General features: G+C 46.7%; 1 protein-coding gene across 11 annotated transcripts in view; it reads right to left on the reverse strand.

Moving 5' to 3' along the window:
• Positions 1 to 21,619, reverse strand: part of LOC137518648 (MARVEL domain-containing protein 3-like) — a 162,781-nt gene that overhangs the window by 39,614 nt on the left and 101,548 nt on the right. For 8 of the 11 annotated variants that reach the window (XM_068236774.1, XM_068236771.1, XM_068236768.1 and 5 more), the window contains one exon: positions 2,343 to 2,559. In XM_068236774.1, the coding sequence (XP_068092875.1) occupies positions 2,343 to 2,503 (161 nt within the window). In that variant the 5' untranslated portion in view covers positions 2,504 to 2,559. The remainder of the gene's footprint in view (positions 1 to 2,342; positions 2,560 to 21,619) is intronic. The other 3 variants (XM_068236773.1, XM_068236764.1, XM_068236772.1) reach the window with 1 other exon arrangement.

The following is a 21,619-nucleotide window of genomic DNA, read 5'->3' on the forward strand; positions in this document are numbered from 1 at the left end:
CATCTCCACTGTCAAATATGGTGGTGGCAGCATCATGCTCTGGGGTGTTTCTCTTCAGCAGGGACAAGGAAGCTGGTCAGAGTTGATGGGAAGATGGATGGAGCCAAATACAGGGCAATCTTGGAAGAAAACCTCTTGGAGTCCGCAAAAGACTTGAGACTGGGGTGGAGGTTCACCTTCCAGCAGGACAACGACCCTAAACATAAAGCCAGGGCAACAATGGAATGGTTTAAAACAAAACATATCCATGTGTTAGAATGGCCCAGTCAAAGTCCAGATCTAAATCCAATCGAGAATCTGTGGCAAGATCTGAAAACTGCTGTTCACAAACCCTGTCCATCTAATCTGACTGAGCTGGAGCTGTTTTGCAAAGAAGAATGGGCACAGATTTCAGACTCTAGATGTGCAAAGCTGGTAGAGACATACCCTAAAAAGACTGGCAGCTGCAATTGCAGCAAAAGGTGGTTCTAAAAAGTATTGACTCGGGGGGCTGAATAATTTTGCACACCCCACTTTGCAGTGTGAGAAAACGCAGAAAAGCCGCCACGTGTGCTCAGAACGAGGCGGCTGATTCCGCGTCAAACGCGGCGGTTTGCACGCGTGGGCCTACATCTGCTAGTATGGCTGAACGCGGAGAAACCGCCGCATGCCCTGATAGCGGTGCGGCTGGTTCCGCGTCCAGCGCGGCGGGTGGTACACAACACATGTCTGGTGTGGCTGGGACTGATAGTCCACACAGGTTCAGAAGGGCGCGCGCTGAGAGGCAGAACTTTTATGACAGCCAGAAGGGAGTTAGCTGATCAAGCCGGTCAGCTGACGATTCTACCAGTTCCCATTGGTCCAGCACTTAGGGGAGGCACTGGAGAGCGCTGTGCTATATATACTGGGTGCTGGTCATTCACTGGTTGTCTGCTGTTGCGATCACTACGTGGAAGCACTCAGACCTTTCTGTCAGAATCTGTGTTACCATTCTGTTATACTTCAGACTAGTTCCAGGGTGTTGATGATCATGGACCTCACACCTAAGATTAGGGACTTGTGTTACCATTCTGTTATACTTCAGACTAGTTCCAGGGTGTTGATGATCACGGACATCACACCTAAGATTAGGGACTTGTGTTACCATTCTGTTATATGTCAGACTAGTTCCAGGGTGTTGATGATCACGAAGCTCACACCCAAGACTAGGCATTGTTATTATCTGTTATGACTTTCTGCTTTCCTGACCTCTCTTCTGATCACTGATTCGGTACTTCGCTATATCTGATGCTCTGTTGCCAAACCCTGCGTGCCTTAGGATTACCGAATCAGCCTCCTGTCTTTGTACTTTATCTGTCCGTGTGTTGCCGACCTGGCTTGCCCGACCTTGAGAGCTATCTCCCCTGTTTAGAGATAGTTCACAGATCAGTCAGTGACATCCTCTTATTGGTGTCACTCACGCTCTGGTCCTTCATACTCCCAGCCTGACTCCTCCCTTCGGGAGATTCTCAGGCTACTGTTAGGTTCTAGTGCAGTATTCCTTACTGCCTTGTACCTGTTCTCCAGGTATTGTCCTCAAATTATTACTGTTGCACCAAACACTCATATCACTCAGGTGTCCAGAGGTTAGCAATTTATCTGATTATCGGTGATTCTGCAGATCATCAATAATCAGGTGTATATCTGTATTTTTGGTGATACTGCAGATCACCAATGATCAGATCCTCTCTGTGTTACACCGATCGTTACATGCAGCTATTGATTTGTAAAAAATGTTTGGAATCGTGTATAATTTTCGTTCCACTTCTCACGTGTACACCACTTTTTATTGGTCTTTCACGTGGAATTCCAATAAAATTGATTCATGTTTGTGGCAGTAATGTGACAAAATGTGGAAAACTTCCAGGGGGCCGAATACTTTTGCAAGCCACTGTATATGCCTTGAATTGTTCCAATTGTTCCCATTTAGTAGTGTGATCCTGGTCCCACTAAGATAAATGTTACTGGACATTTCTACAATGCTTGGCAGGTAGGAACATACATCATTTTAGTTTATTATTGCCACTGCTGGATCAGTGGAGGGGGACAGGGGAAGCCTCTGCATTATTCAGAGGTTCCCCTCTACTGAGGTATCTATTGACAGCACTTTTTCCCTATCAGGTTTCCTTTTAAAATGTATTTAATTATCAAGATATTAAAATATCTGCTGTGAGAAAACTCAGGAGAAATGGTAATTGCATATACTGTAGGCCTGTAAGAGAATCCAAAGACAAAGTGAGGCGTGTGTACAGCAACACTTTAAAGACTTTTTAAAACGCTAAACAAAAGTGAGAATTGAAAAAGGAGTCATATGCAAACAGTACCTTTCCTGTGACCTCTTATCTCTCCTCTCTCTTTCAGGTTGGTATCCTCCATGGTGTCCATGTATTGATTCATTGGGCCGCTCTCTCCTTGGTCTCTCGTTGTACGACCTCTGGGATGGTGGAATCCTGTCACCATTAACAGTGCCCTGGGAACGTGACATTATTGTTCATGGGAACACACAGCACTTGAAGCACAGCGGCTGCAATCTTCACACTGCTAACATGAGATTAATGACATAGTTTATAAGATACAGCTGTATCCCCACAATAATTAGCAACAGTGTATTATTAATACCGGGTGTGGATACAGTTTACATCATGTGGTACTTGTTTTTTTTTTTTTAACTTTATTTTTATTATTTTCCAAAACAAATAACAAAAGTACAGCATTGTTCAATATACAATGATAATATCTTAGATTGATACCCCATAGGAAGATGGCAGCAGTATATCCAGTGCAACTGTAGGGGCATCAAAGCCTTGTAGGCGAATTATAAAGAAATTGCCAGTTCACTAGAACAATGCAGGATTCTGCGGAGAGTAACAATTAAGCAAAAAAAAATGAAAGAAAACAGGAAATAAAAACAATAATAATAATAATAATAATAATAATAATAAAGAACACTGATAGCCTTGGGGCCAGTCTTGCCGTGATGAGGCCTTCTTGAGTACATATGATAGGGGTACGGAGGCATGGAAAAGAGGGAGGGGTGGGGGGATACATAGGGAGGGAACTTAAGTTTGAGATATCTTCCATACTGTCCAGGGATCCCAGATTTTCTCGAAAGCAGGCATATTCTCTCTAATGTAAGAGGTCATCTTCTCCAGAGTGTAAGTATGCTGAATTTTATTGATGAGCTCGAGCCTGGAGGGAGGGGGAGATTTCCAATATTTGGCCAGCAAAGCCTTAGAGGCCTCGCAGATTTGCCCGAGGAGTTTGTTTTGGTGTTTGGATAGCTCTGGGATAGGGTTGTGGAATAGGGCCGACCAGGGGTTGGGCTGGATCTGTTTCCCAAGGACCTCCGAGGCCAAGCTAAAGGACTGGGTCCAGAATCCTGCAACTAAGGGACAGGACCACCAGCAGTGTAGTTGGTCCGCTGGGGCCGAGCAGCCCCGGAAACAGTGATCCGAGGGAACTAGGTTCCATTTGGCCAGTTGGGCTGGGGTTCTATACCAATCATAGAATAGCCTATAGTTCCTTTCTTTGGTTAAGGTATGTCTAGAGGAACTGGCAATGGCGGAGAAGATGACCTCCCACTGTGATTCATCCGTGAGGGCCCCAAGTCTGTCCTGCCAGTTAGTCATTGCTTTAGAGGGACCAGAGAACCTGGCGTACCAGAGGTCATAATACATGCTAGAGATAAGGCCCTCTGGCAGAGGGATAGAACAATAGGTAGACTAAGTTAGATCGGGCTAGTCGGAGCCCCCCGGCGCATCTATGCTGCAAAAAGTGTCTAATTTGCATGAATCTGAATCCCTCCGACTCTGGGAGATGATATTTCTCTTGAAGCTGCGGCCAGGAAGAGATGGAGCCCTGAGACAACATGTCCGCTACTGAGACAATCCCCCTAGCCCTCCACACACCCCAGGCCAGGCCGCAAACCCCAGGTTGAAAGTCTAGGTTATAGAATAGGGATTCAAGGCTAGAGGAGGAGGCCAGATGAGGCAGTATTTTGCCTAAGGTTTTTTTAATGATTAGTGATTCCGCAATAGGGAAGGTTTCAGAGTTGGGGCCAAGACATGGCCTGGGTGTCCAAAGAAGACACTTGATGGGGAATGGACGGATTAATTCCTGCTCTAGATCGACCCATCTAATTGTGCCCCTGGGAGCGGACCATTGGTACAGCTGAGAGATCCGAGCTGCGTAGAAATAATGCAATAGACTGGGGGCGCCCAGACCACCCTGGAGTTTGTGCCTGGCCAGATGAACATATTTAATGCGGGGTCTGCGACCAGACCATATAAAATTCGTTATCCTAGATTGCAGAACCTCCAGATCCTTTCTAAAAATTCTGATGGGCAAGGCTCGGAAGAGGTAGAGTATTTTGGGGAGTAGTGTCATCTTAATAGCATAGATGCGGCCTAGGAGGGACAGTTGGAAGTGCTGCCATTCGTCTAAGAGACTGTGTAGTTTTCTGAGCATGGGGGTGTAATTAAGCCTATAGAGGTCCCCGAGATCGTCCGATACCGTCACCCCCAAGTACTTAATCCCCCCCGGTCTAAACTTAAACCCAAAGGTCTGGGAAAGTGATGCCTGTTGGGCATTTGAGAGTCCAAACGGGATAGCCTCAGATTTGGAATTATTAATCTTGAACCCTGAGTATAGGCAAAAGCGGTCAATTTCCTTAAAGAGGTTTGGAACCGAGACTAAGGGATTGGCCAGCGAGAAGATTGTATCGTCCGCAAACAGAGCGGTCTTAAATTCAAGTCTGCCCACCGCAATACCCGGAATGTCTGGAGACCTCCTCACCCTAATAGCCAAAGGCTCAATACATAAAGCAAACAGGAGAGGGGAGAGGGGAGAGGGGGCACCCCTGCCTAGTACCATTCCTAATGGGGAAAGTAGGAGAGGTTATGCCCATATTGCATACATACGCTGAAGGGTTGGCATAGAGGCTCCTGACACCATTCAGAAACTCCCCCCTAATCCCAAATTTCTGCAATACCAAACGGAGGTATCTCCAGTCCACCCTGTCGAACGCCTTCTCCGCATCCAATGAAAGGAGCAGAGAAGGCGTCCGACAGCGTTTCATCCTGGCAATCAGGCCCACTATTCTCCTGACATTATCAGTGGTCTGCCTGCCCGACACAAAGCCCGTCTGGTCCGGATGGATAACGCTCGGGAGTATTGGGTTCAATCTATTGGCTAAGATTTTGGAGAATATTTTCACATCCACATTAATGAGTGAGATGGGTCTGTAGTTTACAACTTCAGTTAAGTCCCTGCCAAGCTTCGGTATGACCACTATAGCTGCACAGGACATATCTGGTGGGAACTCTTCTTCCCCTTTAAGGATTTTATTATAGAGGGACGAGAGCTCAGGAGCTAAAACTTGTTTAAAGGCTTTGTAGTAGGAGGCTGTGTATCCATCCGGACCAGGTGCCTTAGAAGATTTGAGTTTTTTAATTACAGTTAAAACCTCCCTGGGCGTGATTGGGGCATTGAGGGACTCTCGGTTATTGAGAGAGAAGGTTGGGATCTGGGTATCGCTCAGATAGTCCAGGATGCCAGCTGCAGAGATTTTAGTTTTGTCTGTAGTTGTGCCATCGTATAGCGAGGCGTAATAGCTTTGGAACTCCTGAATAATTTGAGCCGGATCGTGTGTGAGCCTACCGTTCCTAGCTTTGACTGGATTAAGCCTGTTTAGGGTCAATCGGTTGCTCAATTTACGTGCTAGCATGGAGTCAGGCTTGTCACCTTTTTCATAAAATTTTTGTGAAACTAATCGGAGGGCTCTATCAGCTTTTTGGAAGAGGAGAGCTTTAAGCTCGTGTCTGAGGGAGTTAATCTGGGCCAAAAGGGTGGGGGAGGGTCTCATGGCATGCTGGAGTTCCAACCTTCTAGTTTCAGATTTGAGGTTATTAATCCTGGACATGGCCTGCTTGCGTCTGGTAGAGGAAATTTGTATTAACTCGCCCCTAATAGTGGCCTTATGGGCCGCCCATCTGATCCCTTGGGAGGTGTCCCCAACCTGGTTCCTTCTAAAAAATGAGGTGATTTCTGCTGTTAGTAGCGATTTAACCTCCTGATCCACCAAAAGGGATTCATTAATCCGCCATTTGCTCGCGGGGCGCGGGACGAGGGAGGAAAATGCTACCTGAACACAAGCATGGTCTGACCATGATATCTCAGAGTGATCAGCACTAACAACCTCTAAGAGTAAAGGAGCATCCATGAACACAAAATCAATTCGCGAGTACGAATCGTGGGGGTTAGAGTAGAAGGTGTGCCCCCCCCCCCCCCCCTGGGTGTAACGCCCTCCAGACATCCCACGTACCAGTATCAGCTAGGAACTTGAGGAGACACTTGGGGGGAGACCTCGCACGACCCCGTGGACCGTCCAGATCAGCGTTAAAGTCCCCTGCGATAATAAGCTTGCCCTCTCTGTGTGAAAGGATCTTAGAGGACAGTTTATGAAGAAATGGGCGCAGGCCCTCGGAAGGTGCATAAACCGCTGCCAGAGTGAGACGTAAGCCATTGGACTCTCCAATCAGAAATCTCCCCTCGGGGTCTCTAAGTGTCTTTTCAACTATAAAGTTAAGCCTCTTATGAAGTATGATCGCTACACCACATTTTTTGTGGGAGGATGAGGCAAAATAGGTTAGTGGATAATGTTTGTGCCAAAATTTGGGTTCTTTGTTGTGAACGTAATGAGTTTCCTGCAGAAATATAATATCTGCTTTCTCTTGTTTATAATAAAGGCAGGCAAGACGTCTCTTCTGGGGAGCGTTTAGGCCCTTGACGTTATGAGTTATCACAGTGAGGGGATTAGTCTGCCCAGGAGAGGGGGCTGAGGGAGGGGTAACGTTAGGGTGAGAGATAGACATGAGGTGAGTATGTGAGTGCTTGTACAAAACTTCTACCCGGGAATTCCCTAGAGCGGGACATTGGCCCCCCCTGTAGATTCGGACCCTTAATTCCAATCACACCTCCATCTCTCCAGGACATAGCAAACAGGCACGGAAGTTGAAGAATAACCAGATATGGCAAGACATGGCATAACAGTGAAAGGTCAGACTGAAGCTTGGATATGTAATAAACAAATAGAGCAGTGTTCAATAAAGCCATAAAAAATAACAGACTGAAATCCATACAAAAAACTAGGATTCCTAAAATAAAAAGAGAGGCATAGAACAAGATGCCTCGAGTAACCATCAGTTTTACTGCAGTTAAGAACTGCAGATCAGTCCGGGGCTATAGCACCCACACAGACCCCGGGCACACACACAGCAGAGGCCCCAACCGCTGATGCCACCTGTAATAGAACTAATAACACAGGCGGAAAAGTCGAAAAGTGCTGTTAAACCAAAAAAAAACACAGCCAGAAAAAAGGGAAGGGAAGATGCATATAGCAACAGAAGTCATGGACAAGTACCTTCTTCCAGATATAGAGCCAGGCAGAGTCATCCCGGGTTAGAAGATGTAGAGGTCGGGCTGCTAGGAGGGTGTCCAGCCAGGGCAGCATCCTCTTGGGCTGGTGCTGGGACCGTGGACCAGACAGGTTGCGGAGGAGGCAATCTCCTAGGTGGAGAAGCATTAGAAGAAGAACGTAACGGTTTGTCCGGCTTCAGGCCCAGTTTTTGCAGGACTTCAGGGATGTATTGGGAGTCGGAGATGACCAGCTGTCGGCCTTTATAGGGAATGATAAGCTTGAAGGGGAAGCCCCATTTATATCTAATGTTCTGTTTAGCAAGCACTGTAGTGAGTGGTTTCAAGCTCCATCTCCTACTCAGGGTGATTGGAGAGAGGTCTGGGTAGATGGAGATACTGTACTCCTGAAAAGTGACTTGCGGGAGGTTGCGCGTGGCAGTAATAATAGCCTCCTTTGTGCTATAATAGTGTAGTTTTGTAATAATGTCCCTGGGTGGGTTTCCCTCCTTGGATTGCGGTCTTAGAGCTCTGTGGGCCCTGTCCATACGGAATTCCGCCTCAGGGAGCTCGGGGAGGAGGTGACGAAACAGGGCCTGTAAAAAGTCCTGGACTTCTGTGACAGACTCGGGGACACCCTTAATCCTGAGGTTACCCCGCCTGTCCCTATTCTCCTGGTCTTCCCTGGCATCGTAAAGCACAGCGATATCGGCCCGCATTTCTTCTATATCTGTATCCACCTGCTTGCAGTAGGCCCTGACCCCGTCCAACCCCACCTCCGTCTCGTGGACTCTCTGGCCCAGCGATGCCAATTCAGAGCTTATCTCTTTGACAGCCTCAGCGTTGGATGCCTTGATAAGCCTCTCCAGGTTTGTATAAAGCTTCTGGAGGTCGGCTTTTGTGACCCCCGAGGAATCCGCCTGCTTACCGTCCTGCGTGGAGTTATCTGCCTGGGCTCGGGCGCCATCTTGGGAGGCCGCTCCCTTCTGCTTAGCGGCGAAAAGTTCCGGAATTCCAGGGTCCGGATTCCCCTGATTTTTCTTGGGGGGCATCTCTGGGCACTCCGGAGGCGCTTGCTGTAGTTTGTGGGCAGAAACGAGGTGTGGACGGGGCCCGGGGAAGCTAGATGTGGCAAAGTCCGCCGGAGCTAATCCGCCATGCGTCCAACCAGGTCTCGGGTCAGGCGCCGCCCCCCATCATGTGGTACTTGTAATGCATTTTATACTATCCCATTCTCTTTGCAGCAACAATACAGCCTAATCCAGCGCTCTGTACCATGGCCACTATATAATCATTTTAAAACTATTTTAATGGCTTAGAGAGTGAGAGGGATATGGTGGCTGCCATATTTGTTTCCTTTCAAACAAAACCAGTTGACTGGCTGTGCTGCTGATCTCTGTGGCATCAGTAGTGTCTGAATCTCACACTTGAGACAAGCATGTGGCTAATCTAGTCAGACTTCAGTCAGAACACCAGATCTGCATGCTGGTTCAGGGTTTATGGCTAAAGGTATTAGAGACATATGCAATTAACCTTTCCTCCTGGTTGATATTTTCACATCATGGGCTTGATTCACTAAACTGTGATAACCATTATCAACAGTTGCGCTAGCGTTTTGTGTGCGTAGTAATGCACGTAACATTTTTGTGCGCAAACGAGAATTTTCACGTGAAATCGCAGCTGTTTACGCACAAAAAAGGGCTGTAATTTCATGTAGAAATTCGCATTTGTGCACAAAAACGTTACGCGCGTTATAATGAGTGCAAACCACTAGCGCGACTGTGATAATAGTTATCACGCTTTAGTGAATCAAGCCCCATATCAATAAAATGCTTTTTCAGCAAGCAAGGAAATACAATAAATAATTTTTAAAGTACTTTATCACCTACGTTTTCATACTTTTTCAATTGCAAACTTCTGAAAAGGTATTTTAAAGAGAAGATAAGAGCAAAAATTATCTACTAGGAGAAAAGTCAGGAAAAAAGTTAATTGCACAAGGGCAAGAGGATCAGCAGAACAGAAAGGCAAGGTGCATTGTTTAAAGCCCCATCTACACCATACAATTTTTTACCCGATTCGATTCAATTTGATTCGATTCAATAAGACATGTCCAATCCCGATTCGATGCAATTTGCCATTGCAAAACAATGGCAAATTGAATCAAATCAATGAATCGAACAAAAAAATTGTATGGTGTAGATGGGGCTTAAAAGGAAATATGTAAGCCTCCACTTCCCTCTCACTTCTGGTACCTTTTATATGTATACTGTATGTTCTGCCTTTGTTGCAGACACTTATCACAGTGACTGTTCCCCGCCAATATACTCCCAGTATTTTTAATTAAGCTCATTAACGGCCCTGACCCGAGTTTGATTGTGACCTCTGACCCAGAGGTAGTAAGACATTTTCTGCTGTCAGACTACACCTCCAGTTCTCTCACGATCTCTGCATCTGCCAACAGAACTGGGAGCGATCTCCGCCTGCGCGTTAGATTTTTTTTAGAACTGTGCATGTGTAGAATGCTCCTGGTGATGGAACCGGCAGGACTGCACATCTGTAGTAGCATGTGACTGGAATTCTAGTCACAGATCTTTCAGAGAGGGTAGCAGCACAATGGAGGGGACCTGCAGGACACAGAGAGATCTAAAAGAATACGGGGGGCTGGAAGACTTTTTTGGTCATCAGGTGTGCTTTAATTAAGGGAATATCCTCTTTCATAAGGGAAAAATGGATTGGCCTTTGTGAATTTTCTTAGCCAAGTACTATTGCATTCCCCTGAGATATAGCCGCTTCAGGAGAATTCATGCTGCCCTCCTCACGCCCAACTCAATAAAAATGAATATATCCAGCTGATGCAATCTGTTCAAACATCTTTCAAATGGCAAATGTATTGTACTTGGATCACGCATCTAAATGACACTTACCATGATGTACCTAGAAGAGGGACTGAGCTAAAAGGATTTCAACTCATTTTGATGCCATTCTTCTTCCTAGTATTATGTTTTTGTTTATATCTCTATTCATGTTGCCTCAGGCATCCTGCACGTAAAATGATGGTTTCTTTCTTACCAACCCCACCCCAATTGTATCTCACAGTGATTAGCTGAGGTAAAGGTAGCCATACACTGGTCGATTTGCCATTAGATCGACCAGCTGACAGATCCCTATCTAATCGAATCTAATCAAAGAGGGATCGTATGCAGGGCCGGCCCGCTCATGAGGCGGGGTGAAACTTTTGCCTCAGGCGGCAAATTTCCAGGGGCGGCACCCGCCCGTCCGTGGGTGCGGGGAGCCGGCCCGCCGAGCTGAAGGGGTAGCTGGCAGGACGGGGGTATTGGGCCAGCGGCGGGGAGGGGGGTCGACCCCCCCCTCCCTCGCCTGGGTCCCCCGTCCTCCGCTCCCCTCCAGCCTAAATAGACGCAGCCGTATATGTAAGAGGCACGGGCGGGGAGACACTCACCTCCTCCTCGCTCCAGCGTGCGCTCCACTGACATCACTTCCTGCAACGCTGCAGGAAGTGATGTCAGTGGAGCGCATGCTGGGAAGAGGTGAGTGTCCTCCCCGCCCGTGCCTCTTACATATACGGCTGCGTCTATTTAGGCTGGAGGGGAGCGGAGGACGGGGGACCCAGGCGAGGGAGGGGGGGGTCCGACCCCCCTCCCCGCCGCTGGCCCAATACCCCCGTCCTGCCAGCTACCCCTCCAGCTCGGCGGCCCCCCAGAGCGGCCCCCCCCCCCGAGGGGGGGGGGGGGAGGGGCGGCGGTGGCAATTTTTTAAAAAAAATTTGCCTCAGGCGGCAAAAAGTCTAGGGCCGGCCCTGATCGTATGGCTGCCTTTACTGCAAACAGATTGTGAATCGATTTCAGCCTGAAACCGATCACAATCTGTTGAGCTGCTCCTGCCGCCTGTGCCCCCCCCCCCCCCCCCCGTATACATTACCTGAAGCTGGCTCCCGGACGTCTTCCCCACGCTGCACCGCACGGCTCTGTTCTTGCTCCATCCCGGCGCTTCCTGTGTCACTCCGTGACCAGGAAGTTCAAATAGAGCGCCCTCTATTTGAACTTCCTGGTCACTGCAGTGACACAGGAAGCGCCGGGATGGAGCCGGAACAGAGCGGTGCAGCGCGGATCGGCCGCCGCTAGCGACGCGCACCCTACCCACGGGCGATCGAGGGTAATTTCCCGCACGGCGTGATCGACGGACCGATCCGGTTTCGGGAGGAAATCGGATCGGCGGGTGCACCACTCAAGGAACACTAGAGAGATATATAGCTGGCATAAATAACCATTTTGTTTTTTTTTTTACTCACTGGAAGACACAAACAAAAAACGTCTGTACAAACGCATTAATGAAAACGTATAAAAGTAGTTTGTGTTTTTGAGGCCCTCTCTAAAGTGATCCTTGTCAAATATTTTAGGTTTTTGAGCTATTTTTGTATGGTTAGAGTTGGTAAATACATTTGTGAGCCAATAGCATGCCATGGTCCAATAAGTACTTTCTTCTACTACAGGATCTTGAAAGAGACTCTATAATAAAAGGAATATGAAGCTGCCATATTTTTTCCTTAAAAGAATGTCAGGTGCCTGACTGTCCTGTTGATCTGGGGCCTTTAATTGTTGAAGTCCCTGACCCAGGAGCAATGTGCAGGTGACTATTCTAAAGCAAAGCAATCCACAGTGCAGATAGACAATTAGCATGGTTTACAAGGAAATACATATTCCTCTCAGTGCAGGGTCATGTTAGGCAGGTTAGCATGATGCATTGCAAGCAAACATTAGTCAATAGCTTTTATTGTTAAGCTGTGTATGTACAGAGGCTTCATTCTAAAAATGGGAATGTGTTATGTGAGTGAGTATGCCTGTGTGACAGGCCCACACCAAAACCGCTAGCAGATCCTCAAACCGCTAGCGGTTTTTGGAGCAGATTTCAGAGCGATTCTAGGCATGTTTAGAGACATTTTCTAAACATGCCTAGTGTTTTTGGGAGCGTTTTTGTGTAGCAGATTACAAATATTGTTACAGTAAAAGCTGTTACTGAACAGCTTCTGTATCAAAAACGCCTGGGAACTGGGAATAACCTTCTCTAGAGATCCCACCCAATTATACAATTTAAATTTTACACCTTTAATTCAAAGCATTAAGTCTTAACTAGAGAAATGGCACAACCTACCCCTTGGCTTTGCGGGCAGAGTAGCATTAGTTAAGATGGTTTCTATGGGCAGACTCTTTTATCCATTACAGACAGTACCGCTCCTTTTGAAACATCAAGATATAAACTTAATTAACTCTTTATGGTCCAAATTCATATGGCGAGCAGGAAAAGCTTGAATGTTTAAAACTAAGTTAGCTCTTCCAAAAATACTTGGAGGCCTTAATCTCCCATCAATAAGAGACTATAACCTGGCATCTCTTTTGCGACATGTTCACGACTGGATCACAGGGATCCAATGTTACTCCAACACAAAACTAGAAGGTGAACAGGCTCTCCCATGGTCATTAACTGGCCTACTACACGCCCAATATAAGAACCTACCATTACGCTTGAAACAAAATGCGGTATTCAGGGATACAATTGCAACTTGGAAGGCAGTACGGAAAAAATGCTCCCTCCCATTTAAAATATCCAAATATCTCCCAATTTGGGGTAATCCTAATTTTCCTGTTAGCATCCAGCAAAAGGAATTCGCAAAATGGGATGACAGGGGCAGTGGCGGACACAGCCAGCAGTGGGCCCCTGTGCAAAATTGTAATTGTGGGCCCCCTATGACCTGCGGCGCGCATAGCGCGCCGCGGCAAAATATGGGCGTGGCTACAAATAGTGGATAGAACCTGTGCCGCAGCAAAAAAAAAATGGGCGTGGCAATGACCGGATGAGGGCGGAGCTAACTGTAACTTAAAGTGAACCCGGGGTGAGGGTTTATTTCCTTTTAAACAATACTAGTTGCCTGGCGGCCCTGCTGATCTATTTGGCTGTAGTAATAAACTGAATTACACCAGCAACAAGCATGCAGCTAATCTTCTCAGTTCTGACAATATTGTCAGAAACCCCTGACCTGCTGCATGCTTGTTCAGGGTCTATGGTTGAAAGAATAAGAGGCAGAGGACCAGCACGGCAGCCAGGCAACTGGTATTGCTTAAAAGGAGAGAAATATGGCAGCCTCAATATTATTCTCACCTCAGGTTCCCTTGAAAAGTGCAACGCAAAGACAGTGGGCCCAAGTTTTGGTGACCCTTTCCCCAGAAAATTCACATAATTGTGCAGGTTTTCTCAAGAAAATACACATATATGCCCAGAAAATACGTGCAATCAAGTCGGCAGATATGCCCAGAAAATACGTGCAAACAAGTCGGCAGATATGCCCAGAAAATACATGCAATCAAGTCGGCAGATATGCCCAGAAAATACGTGCAAACAAGTCGGCAGATATGCCCAGAAAATACGTGCAATCATGTCGGCAGATATGCCCAGAAAATACATGCAATCATGTCGGCAGATTTGCGAAGAAAATACATGCAATCATGTGGCAGACCTGCCCAGAACATACACCTGCTAATATAAATAAAACAAAAACATTTACTCACCTGCAGCAGCAGACCTCCTGTCCCAGCCTCCATCCGGCGCGCAGCTCCCATGGGTGGTTGGGTGGATAGGTAGCCTGGTGGGTGGGTGAGTGGGTTGGTAGCCTGGTGGGTGGGTGGGTAGGTAGCCTGGTGGGTAGGCAGCCTGGTGGGTGGGTGGGTAGGTAGCCCGGTAGGTAGGTAGGTAGGTAGCCCGGTGGGTGGGTAGGTAGGTAGCCTGGTGGGTGGGTGGGTAGGTAGGTAGCCTGGTGGGTGGGTTGGTAACTAGCCCGGTAGGTAGCCGGGTGGGTGGTTAGGTAGGTAGCCTGGTGGGTGGGTAGGTAGGTAGCCCGGTAGGTAGGTAGGTAGCCCGGTGGGTGGGTAGGTAGGTAGCCTGGTGGGTGGGTGGGTAGGTAGGTAGCCTGGTGGGTGGGTTGGTAACTAGCCCGGTAGGTAGCCGGGTGGGTGGTTAGGTAGGTAGCCTGGTGGGTGGGTAGGTAGGTAGCCTGGTGGGTGGGTAGGTAACTAGCCCGGTAGGTAGCCGGGTGGGTGGTTAGGTAGGTAGCTGGGTGGGTGGTTAGGTAGGTAGCCGGGTGGGTAGGTAGGTAGGTAGGTAGCCTGGTGGGTGCGTGGGTAGCCGGGTGGGTGGGTAGGTAGCCGGGTGGGTGGGTTGGTAACTAGCCCGGTAGGTAGCCGGGTGGGTGGTTAGGTAGGTAGCCGGGTGGGTGGTTAGGTAGGTAGCCGGGTGGGTAGGTAGGTAGGAAGCCTGGTGGGTGGGTAGCCGGGTGGGTGGGTAGGTAGGTAGGTAGCCGGGTGGGTAGGTAGGAAGCCTGGTGGGTGGGTAGGTAGCCGGGTGGGTAGGTAGGTAGCCGAGTGGGTAGGTAGGAAGCCTGGTGGGTAGGTAGGAAGCCTGGTGGGTGGGTAGGTAGCCTGGTGGGTGGGTAGGTAGGTAGCCTAGTGGGTGGGTAGGTAGCCTGGTGGGTGGGTTGGTAACTAGCCCGGTAGGTAGCCGGGTGGGTGGTTAGGTAGGTAGCCGGGTGGGTGGTTAGGTAGGTAGCCGGGTGGGTAGGTAGGTAGGTAGCCTGGTGGGTAGGTGGGTAGCCGGGTGGGTGGGTAGGTAGCCTGGTGGGTGGGTTGGTAACTAGCCCGGTAGGTAGCCGGGTGGGTGGTTAGGTAGGTAGCCGGGTGGGTGGTTAGGTAGGTAGCCGGGTGGGTGGTTAGGTAGGTAGCCGGGTGGGTGGTTAGGTAGGTAGCCGGGTGGGTAGGTAGCCGGGTGGGTAGGTGGGTAGGTAGCCGGGTGGGTGGTTAGGTAGTTGGGTGGGTGGTTAGGTAGGAAGCCTGGTGGGTGGGTAGGTAGCCGGGTGGGTAGGTAGCCGGGTGGGTGGTTAGGTAGGAAGCCTGGTGGGTGGGTAGGTAGCCGGGTGGGTAGGTAGGTAGGAAGCCTGGTGGGTGGTTAGGTAGTCGGGTGGGTAGGTAGGAAGCCTGGTGGGTGGGTAGGTAGGTAGCCGGGTGGGTAGGTGGTTAGGTAGCCGGGTGGGTAGCTATCCGGGTGGGGGGCCCGACTCCTATCCTCCCTCCCTTCCTCACCTCGGGGGGCCCCCTCCCGATATGCGCGGCGGGAGAGCGAGCGGCAAATGCAGGAAGTCTTCAGGGCTCTCCAGGCATCCGCTAGAGGCCCAGCCGCTAGTCTCCAATATGTCTCCAACTGGAGACATATTGGAGACTAAGCGGCTGGGCCTCTAGCGGATGCCTGGAGAGCCCTGAAGACTTTCTGCATTTGCCGCTCGCTCGCTCTCCCGCTGCGCATATCGGGAGGGGGGCCCCCCGAGGTGAGGGAGGGAGGGATGATAGGAGTCGGGGGCCCCCCGGGGGAATAAAATAATAAAAAAAAAATATAAAAAAAAATACTTAATGGGCCCCTGAAGAAAACGGAACTTCAGGGGCCCTCGTGCGGCGGCACGGCCTGCACGGCCGTATGTCCGCCACTGGACAGGGGCCTAAAGAACTTAGGTAATATGTTTGATATACGTAATGGCAAATGGTTAAATTTTCGAGAACTGAGAGAGAAATTTGGTCTACCTCAGGGGGACTTTCTGTCTTATGCCTAGGTGCGTTCCATGGTATCTCATAATCTTTGCTCAACAAAAACCATTATCCTACCTACCAAATTTGACACGATTTTGAAACCAGGAAGTGTCACTCGGTCATTGGCAGAGTTCTATCAGGCCCTCAAAGACCTTGATAGTAAGTCCATTGCTGACAAAGCCATGAGAAAGTGGGAAGACATTTTACAGGAAGAAGGGGTGGGGGAACACATATTGGCGGGAAACATGGTAGTAAGAAATGTAGTCAAAGATGAGAAATGGAGATCATCCCACCTTTTATTCATACATAGAGGTAAATTTACCTTCGATATAAGATATAAAAATCCGCCCTCACATTATAATCCCTGGTGCCCTAAATGCAAACTGAGAGATGCAAACCTCTATCGTTTCATGTGGGAATGCCCCTTTATACAAATATTTTGGGATAAGGTAATCAAATATGCAAACAAAATGTGTAAACAAAAGATTGTTAAATCCAGAATATTGCTTTTGTTCAATTATTCAAACGTTACCTCTGCTGATCCTTTAAATACTCCTTCAGCATTATATCATATAGTTTTGATTGCAGCACGTCGAGTGATACTATGTAAATGGCTGGAGCCAACTCCCCCAGATGTCAACTTGCTATCTAAAGAACTTTCCTATATCTTCTTCATGGAACGTTTGAACATGCTCCAAGCAAAAGAACAACGGACACTTTTTTTAAAATATGGAGGAAGTTTATTCTTCACCACTTTACTCAGCAGCAGGTTGAAGCTCTCATGAGAGATTTCATGTATACCTCATGGTATTGTTTGGAAGACCTAGGGGAAACCCTGGGACCTTTAAAAGTTCCTCAAAGAAGATAGGCCTTAAAACTTATCTTACAGTTTGCCAGTTAAGAAGCACAGATGTGACTCGCGTGGGTGGGGGATGGGGGGTGGAGTGTAAAATTGGGGGGAGGGATTGTTATTTTTAGGGGTAAGATGGGGATAAAAATGAGGAAACTTATAGTTTGTCTCTGTTACCTTGCTGATTGTTCAAATTCTTTTGTTATTATGCCATCATATGAGCAAACTAAATAAAAATAGTAAAAAAAAAAGAAAAAAAAAAAAGCCTGGAAAACCACTCTAATGTAGCGTTTTCCAGAGCGGTTTGCGTATTTCCTATACTTTACACTGAGGCAGAAACGCTTCTGCAAACCGCAAACGTGCAGCAGGAGGCACGTTTGCGGTTTGCTAAAAACCTCAAACGGCTGGTGTGCACCATCCCATTGAAATACATTACCAAAGCGTTTTCACTGGCGGATGTGGTTGACGGATCGCTCCTAAAACCGCTCGGTGTGCACTGGGCCTTACTTGCTGCATGCTCAGCCAATTCATCTACACCGGATTCACCATGCTGGAGTCTGGCCCAGTACAATCCCTTTCTATGCTTATCTGACAAGCTGCCCAAGCTCACTGACACACCATTAGGCTAGAAACCCACTAGGAGAGCTTTTCTGAGCGCTTTGTGATTTGAAAAGCTCTAGCTAAGGTAATGCTATGGGTGTGATCCCACTTGAGTGATGTGATTTTATAAAAATCCCCCATAGCATTGCATTACCAAGAGCTTTTTCAAATCACTCACACTTACAAAGCGCTCCTAGTGGGTTTCTGGCCTTATAGCTGTTCAGCTACACTACCACTACTAGAATGAAAAGACACAGAACAATCTGTACTTCTGTTGCTTTGTTACTAAATGGCTCCGATGTACCAAATAATGGAAAATTTTGCTTCACTGACAACTGTTTTTCCTGCCTGTTCATATAATCTGCTATTTATACCAGTCCTATAAGTTCTGCAACATTGCTAGAGGTGGTCTTAGCAAAGACAGTTAACATGGGTGTGGGGCACGATTGATGAATTAGGTGCCACCATAGACCGCAATGTAAATTTGCGGTTATTTAGTCAAACTCTGGCTATCGTCACAGCATGTGGCGGAGTTAACAAATCAGCTCAGGGGTTTGGCAATCACATAACCAAACTCCAGATATTGGATATTATATAGTGTTTTGTCCTCCTCCACTAACTTGACGACATTACAAAAGAACCTCTGGATTTCCCTCTAATTTTCTTTCATACTCTTGTGCCTAATCCCTTTCAAGCTTTGGACTTCACTTCACTTATGGCATCTCTGCTTTCATTGTTATTTTGCTATAAATATAGATAAGTCATTTTGTAAATGAAGGTTATAAAAAAAATTGGCCATTTCAATTTACAGCCAGTTATAAATTGCTAAAACTGAGAGCAATGTCAATTTCCACTTCTTAGTAACCTTGGCAACAGTATTCTGCTTGTAGTACAGTTTATTTAGAAACTTCCACTTTGCTGCATTAGTAATGAGCTTCTCATAGCAGGACCCCTATGTGCCTATTCTGCTAGAAACACTGTGGAATGCTTGTTTTATATGCATATAAAAACATAGTGAGCAAGCATAAATGACATTTATGGACAATCCAGAGACTTCCCATTACTTAAATATCTATTTTTTTTAACCTTTGTTTGTCCGATTAGCCCAGGTTCCAGCTTTCTAATTTTTACTTTGAACAGTGTATGGAAGGTTTAGAAAACATATCAGCTTGGTATTATTATCCGTTTCCCTGTTATAGAGAACTCATGTCTCTTCATACATGGCTTTTAAGCTTTCCATGCTATTATCACAGGTAGTAAGGGGAAAGCAATAATAACTTGATAGAGGTTTCGACCCTTCTCTACATAGTGCTAGGGGTGGTCAATGGATGCAAATAATTCTGAGTTGATGAAGGATTATGCAAACTCTGTATGCAAATTTATGCTGCTTGAAAATGGACCAATCAAATAAAAACCTTGGTGGGATTTGATTTCTCCATTTTCAAGCTGCATAAATTCACATACAACATGTACATGTTAGTCAAACCAATTAGGTAGGTAAAAAAAAGTTTTGTAAAAAGTAATACCTTTTAATGGCTAACTAATAAAGTGAAATTATGCAAGCTTTCAGGGTCTAGTTCCCTTTCTTCAGGCATATTTCCATGTTTTTTTCTAAGTACATAATCCTGCATCAATTATTTGCATATCATTGACCATCCCTACTCAAGTCCCTCTCATAGTACATGTTATGTATATCTGCACAGACAATAAAAGTGCAGTTCCAGGCTTAGGCTGCATTCGCACTATATCCTTTCTAGTATTGGTGTTCAAATTGTTCAAATACAGCGTTTTGCAGGAGTGATTTTTCCGCGATTAACGCAGAAAAACCACTGGTCACTGTAGCAGTTTGGGAGCGATCGCGATTAGAGGTTCTATACATGCTAATCCCGATCGCTCCGGAATTGCTGGCAAACCGTTGCATGTAACATGTTTGCGGTTAACGCTAACTGCAAACGCGGCAGTAAGAACACTGACAGTGTTACATGTGCTAGCGGTTTGCCTTTAGCGGGAATCGCGCAATATCCGCTCAAGTGTGAATGGACCCTAAAATGCAGTACAGCCGCCCCTACCTAGAACAGTTGGATGTGTGTGCACAGCTTTAGGGTGCATACACACATCAGACCATAGTCTTTGGAAAATGAAAGATCACAGACCAATTTTACCCTCTTCCATGTAGTATGAGAGCCATACCAACACAGTCTATTCTATGGAGCTGAACTCCCCATCAGACAGAAATCTTTGCAAGATGCTGCACACAAAGATGTTGTACACATTCAAAAGATCAGTATCTGCAAAAGATCTGTTCCTGCAAAAGATCCGTCCCTCCAAAATGCATTCATAGTCTATGATATCTGCAGCAGCAGATCCTCATACACACCTTGTTTAACAGACATTCATCTGCAGATCAGACAATCATCTGCAGATCTGAAGATCCATGCTGGTGGATCTGATCTGCAGATGAATGTCAGTTAAACAAGGTGTGTATGAGGATCTGCAGATATCATAGACTATGAATGCTTTTTGCAGGAACGGATCTTTTGCAGGAACAGATCTTTTGCAGATACTGATCTTTTGAATGTGTACAGCGTCTGTGTGCAGCATCTTGCAAAGATTTCTATCTGATGGGGAGTTCAGCTCAATAGAATAGACTGTGTAGAGTATGGCTCTCATACTACATGGAATGGGGTAAAATTGGTCTGTGATCTTTCATTTTCCAAAGATTATGGTCTGATGTGTGTATGCACCCTTATGCTACGTACACACATGCGACAACGATCGTTCGTTAAGAACGACGAACGAACTTTGAATTGATGAAAGAACGACCTAACTAAAGTTAGTTTTAAAAGGTGTGTAACGATCTGATCGTTAGAACGAACGTTACATCACAAAAAGCAACTATTGCGCCTGCGCATAAAAAAGAGAAGTTTCACGAAGAAATAGTGAAATGCGCATGTCAAGCCTAGTACGAACGATCGTTTCCAACGATGTACTACTTTTGCAAACGATCGTCGTTGGTTAAAATCCGCCGAGACAGAACTTTCTTTTGTAGCGATTTGGCTCGTTCGTCGTTTGCCTTAATAGTCGGTGGTTCGTTTTTTGTAACGATCGTCGTTGGTAAAGATCGGGGAACGATCGTTACAAACGACTATAGTCGCATGTGTGTACGCACCTTAAGGCCTAGTGCACACCAGAGCGGTTCGGCAGCGTTTTCAGATCCGATTGCGGATGTGGAAATGCTAGGGTAATGTATTTCAATGGGGTGGTGCACACCAGAGCGGGAGGCGTTTTGCAGAAACGCATACTGCAGATTTCGGATTGCAGAGGCGTTTCTGCCTCCAATGTATAGGAAAACCGCAAACCGCTCTGAAAAATGGCAGTTCAGAGCGGTTTTGCAGGCGTTTTTGTTACAGAAGCTGTTCAGTAACAGCTTTACTGTAACAATATCAGAAATCTACTACAGCAAAAACGCTTCCCAAAACCGCAAAATGCTAGGTGAAACGCTACAGAAAAATAAGAAAAAGTGTTTCAAAGTGTGCTAGCATTTTGCGGATCTGCTAGCGGGTTTTGGTGTGCACCAGGCCTTAAGGTGCGTACACACGTCAGATAAAAGTCTTTGGAAAATGAAAGATCACAGACCAATTTTACCCCCTTCCATGTAGTATGAGAGCCATACTCTACACAGTCTATTCTATGGAGCTGCACTCCCCATCAGATAAAAATCTTTGCAAGATGCTGCACACACAGATACTGTACAGACACAAAAGATCAGTCTCTGCAAAAGATCTGTTCCTGCAAAAGATCCATTCCTGCAAAATGCATTCATAGTCTATGATATCTGCAGATCCCATACACGGAGCTGGGAAAAAAAGGGCGCAGGCAGCTAGTGGACAAAAAGGGCGCCGCCATTCACTCCCATAATAAATAACGTTTAATGGGCGCAGAGCAGGAAAAAAGGGCGCCGGAGCTAAAAAAAAGTTTACAAACGGCGCCCGGAGATGTTTAATGATTTATAACTGAGCTTGTGGTGATTTACGTTTATAAAATGCACCCGTGCCGAATAACGTTTATAAAAATACTAAACATATTTATCCTATTT

This window comes from Hyperolius riggenbachi, chromosome 5, assembly GCF_040937935.1.
Source record: "Hyperolius riggenbachi isolate aHypRig1 chromosome 5, aHypRig1.pri, whole genome shotgun sequence".
In the NCBI taxonomy this organism is placed as follows: domain Eukaryota; kingdom Metazoa; phylum Chordata; class Amphibia; order Anura; family Hyperoliidae; genus Hyperolius; species Hyperolius riggenbachi.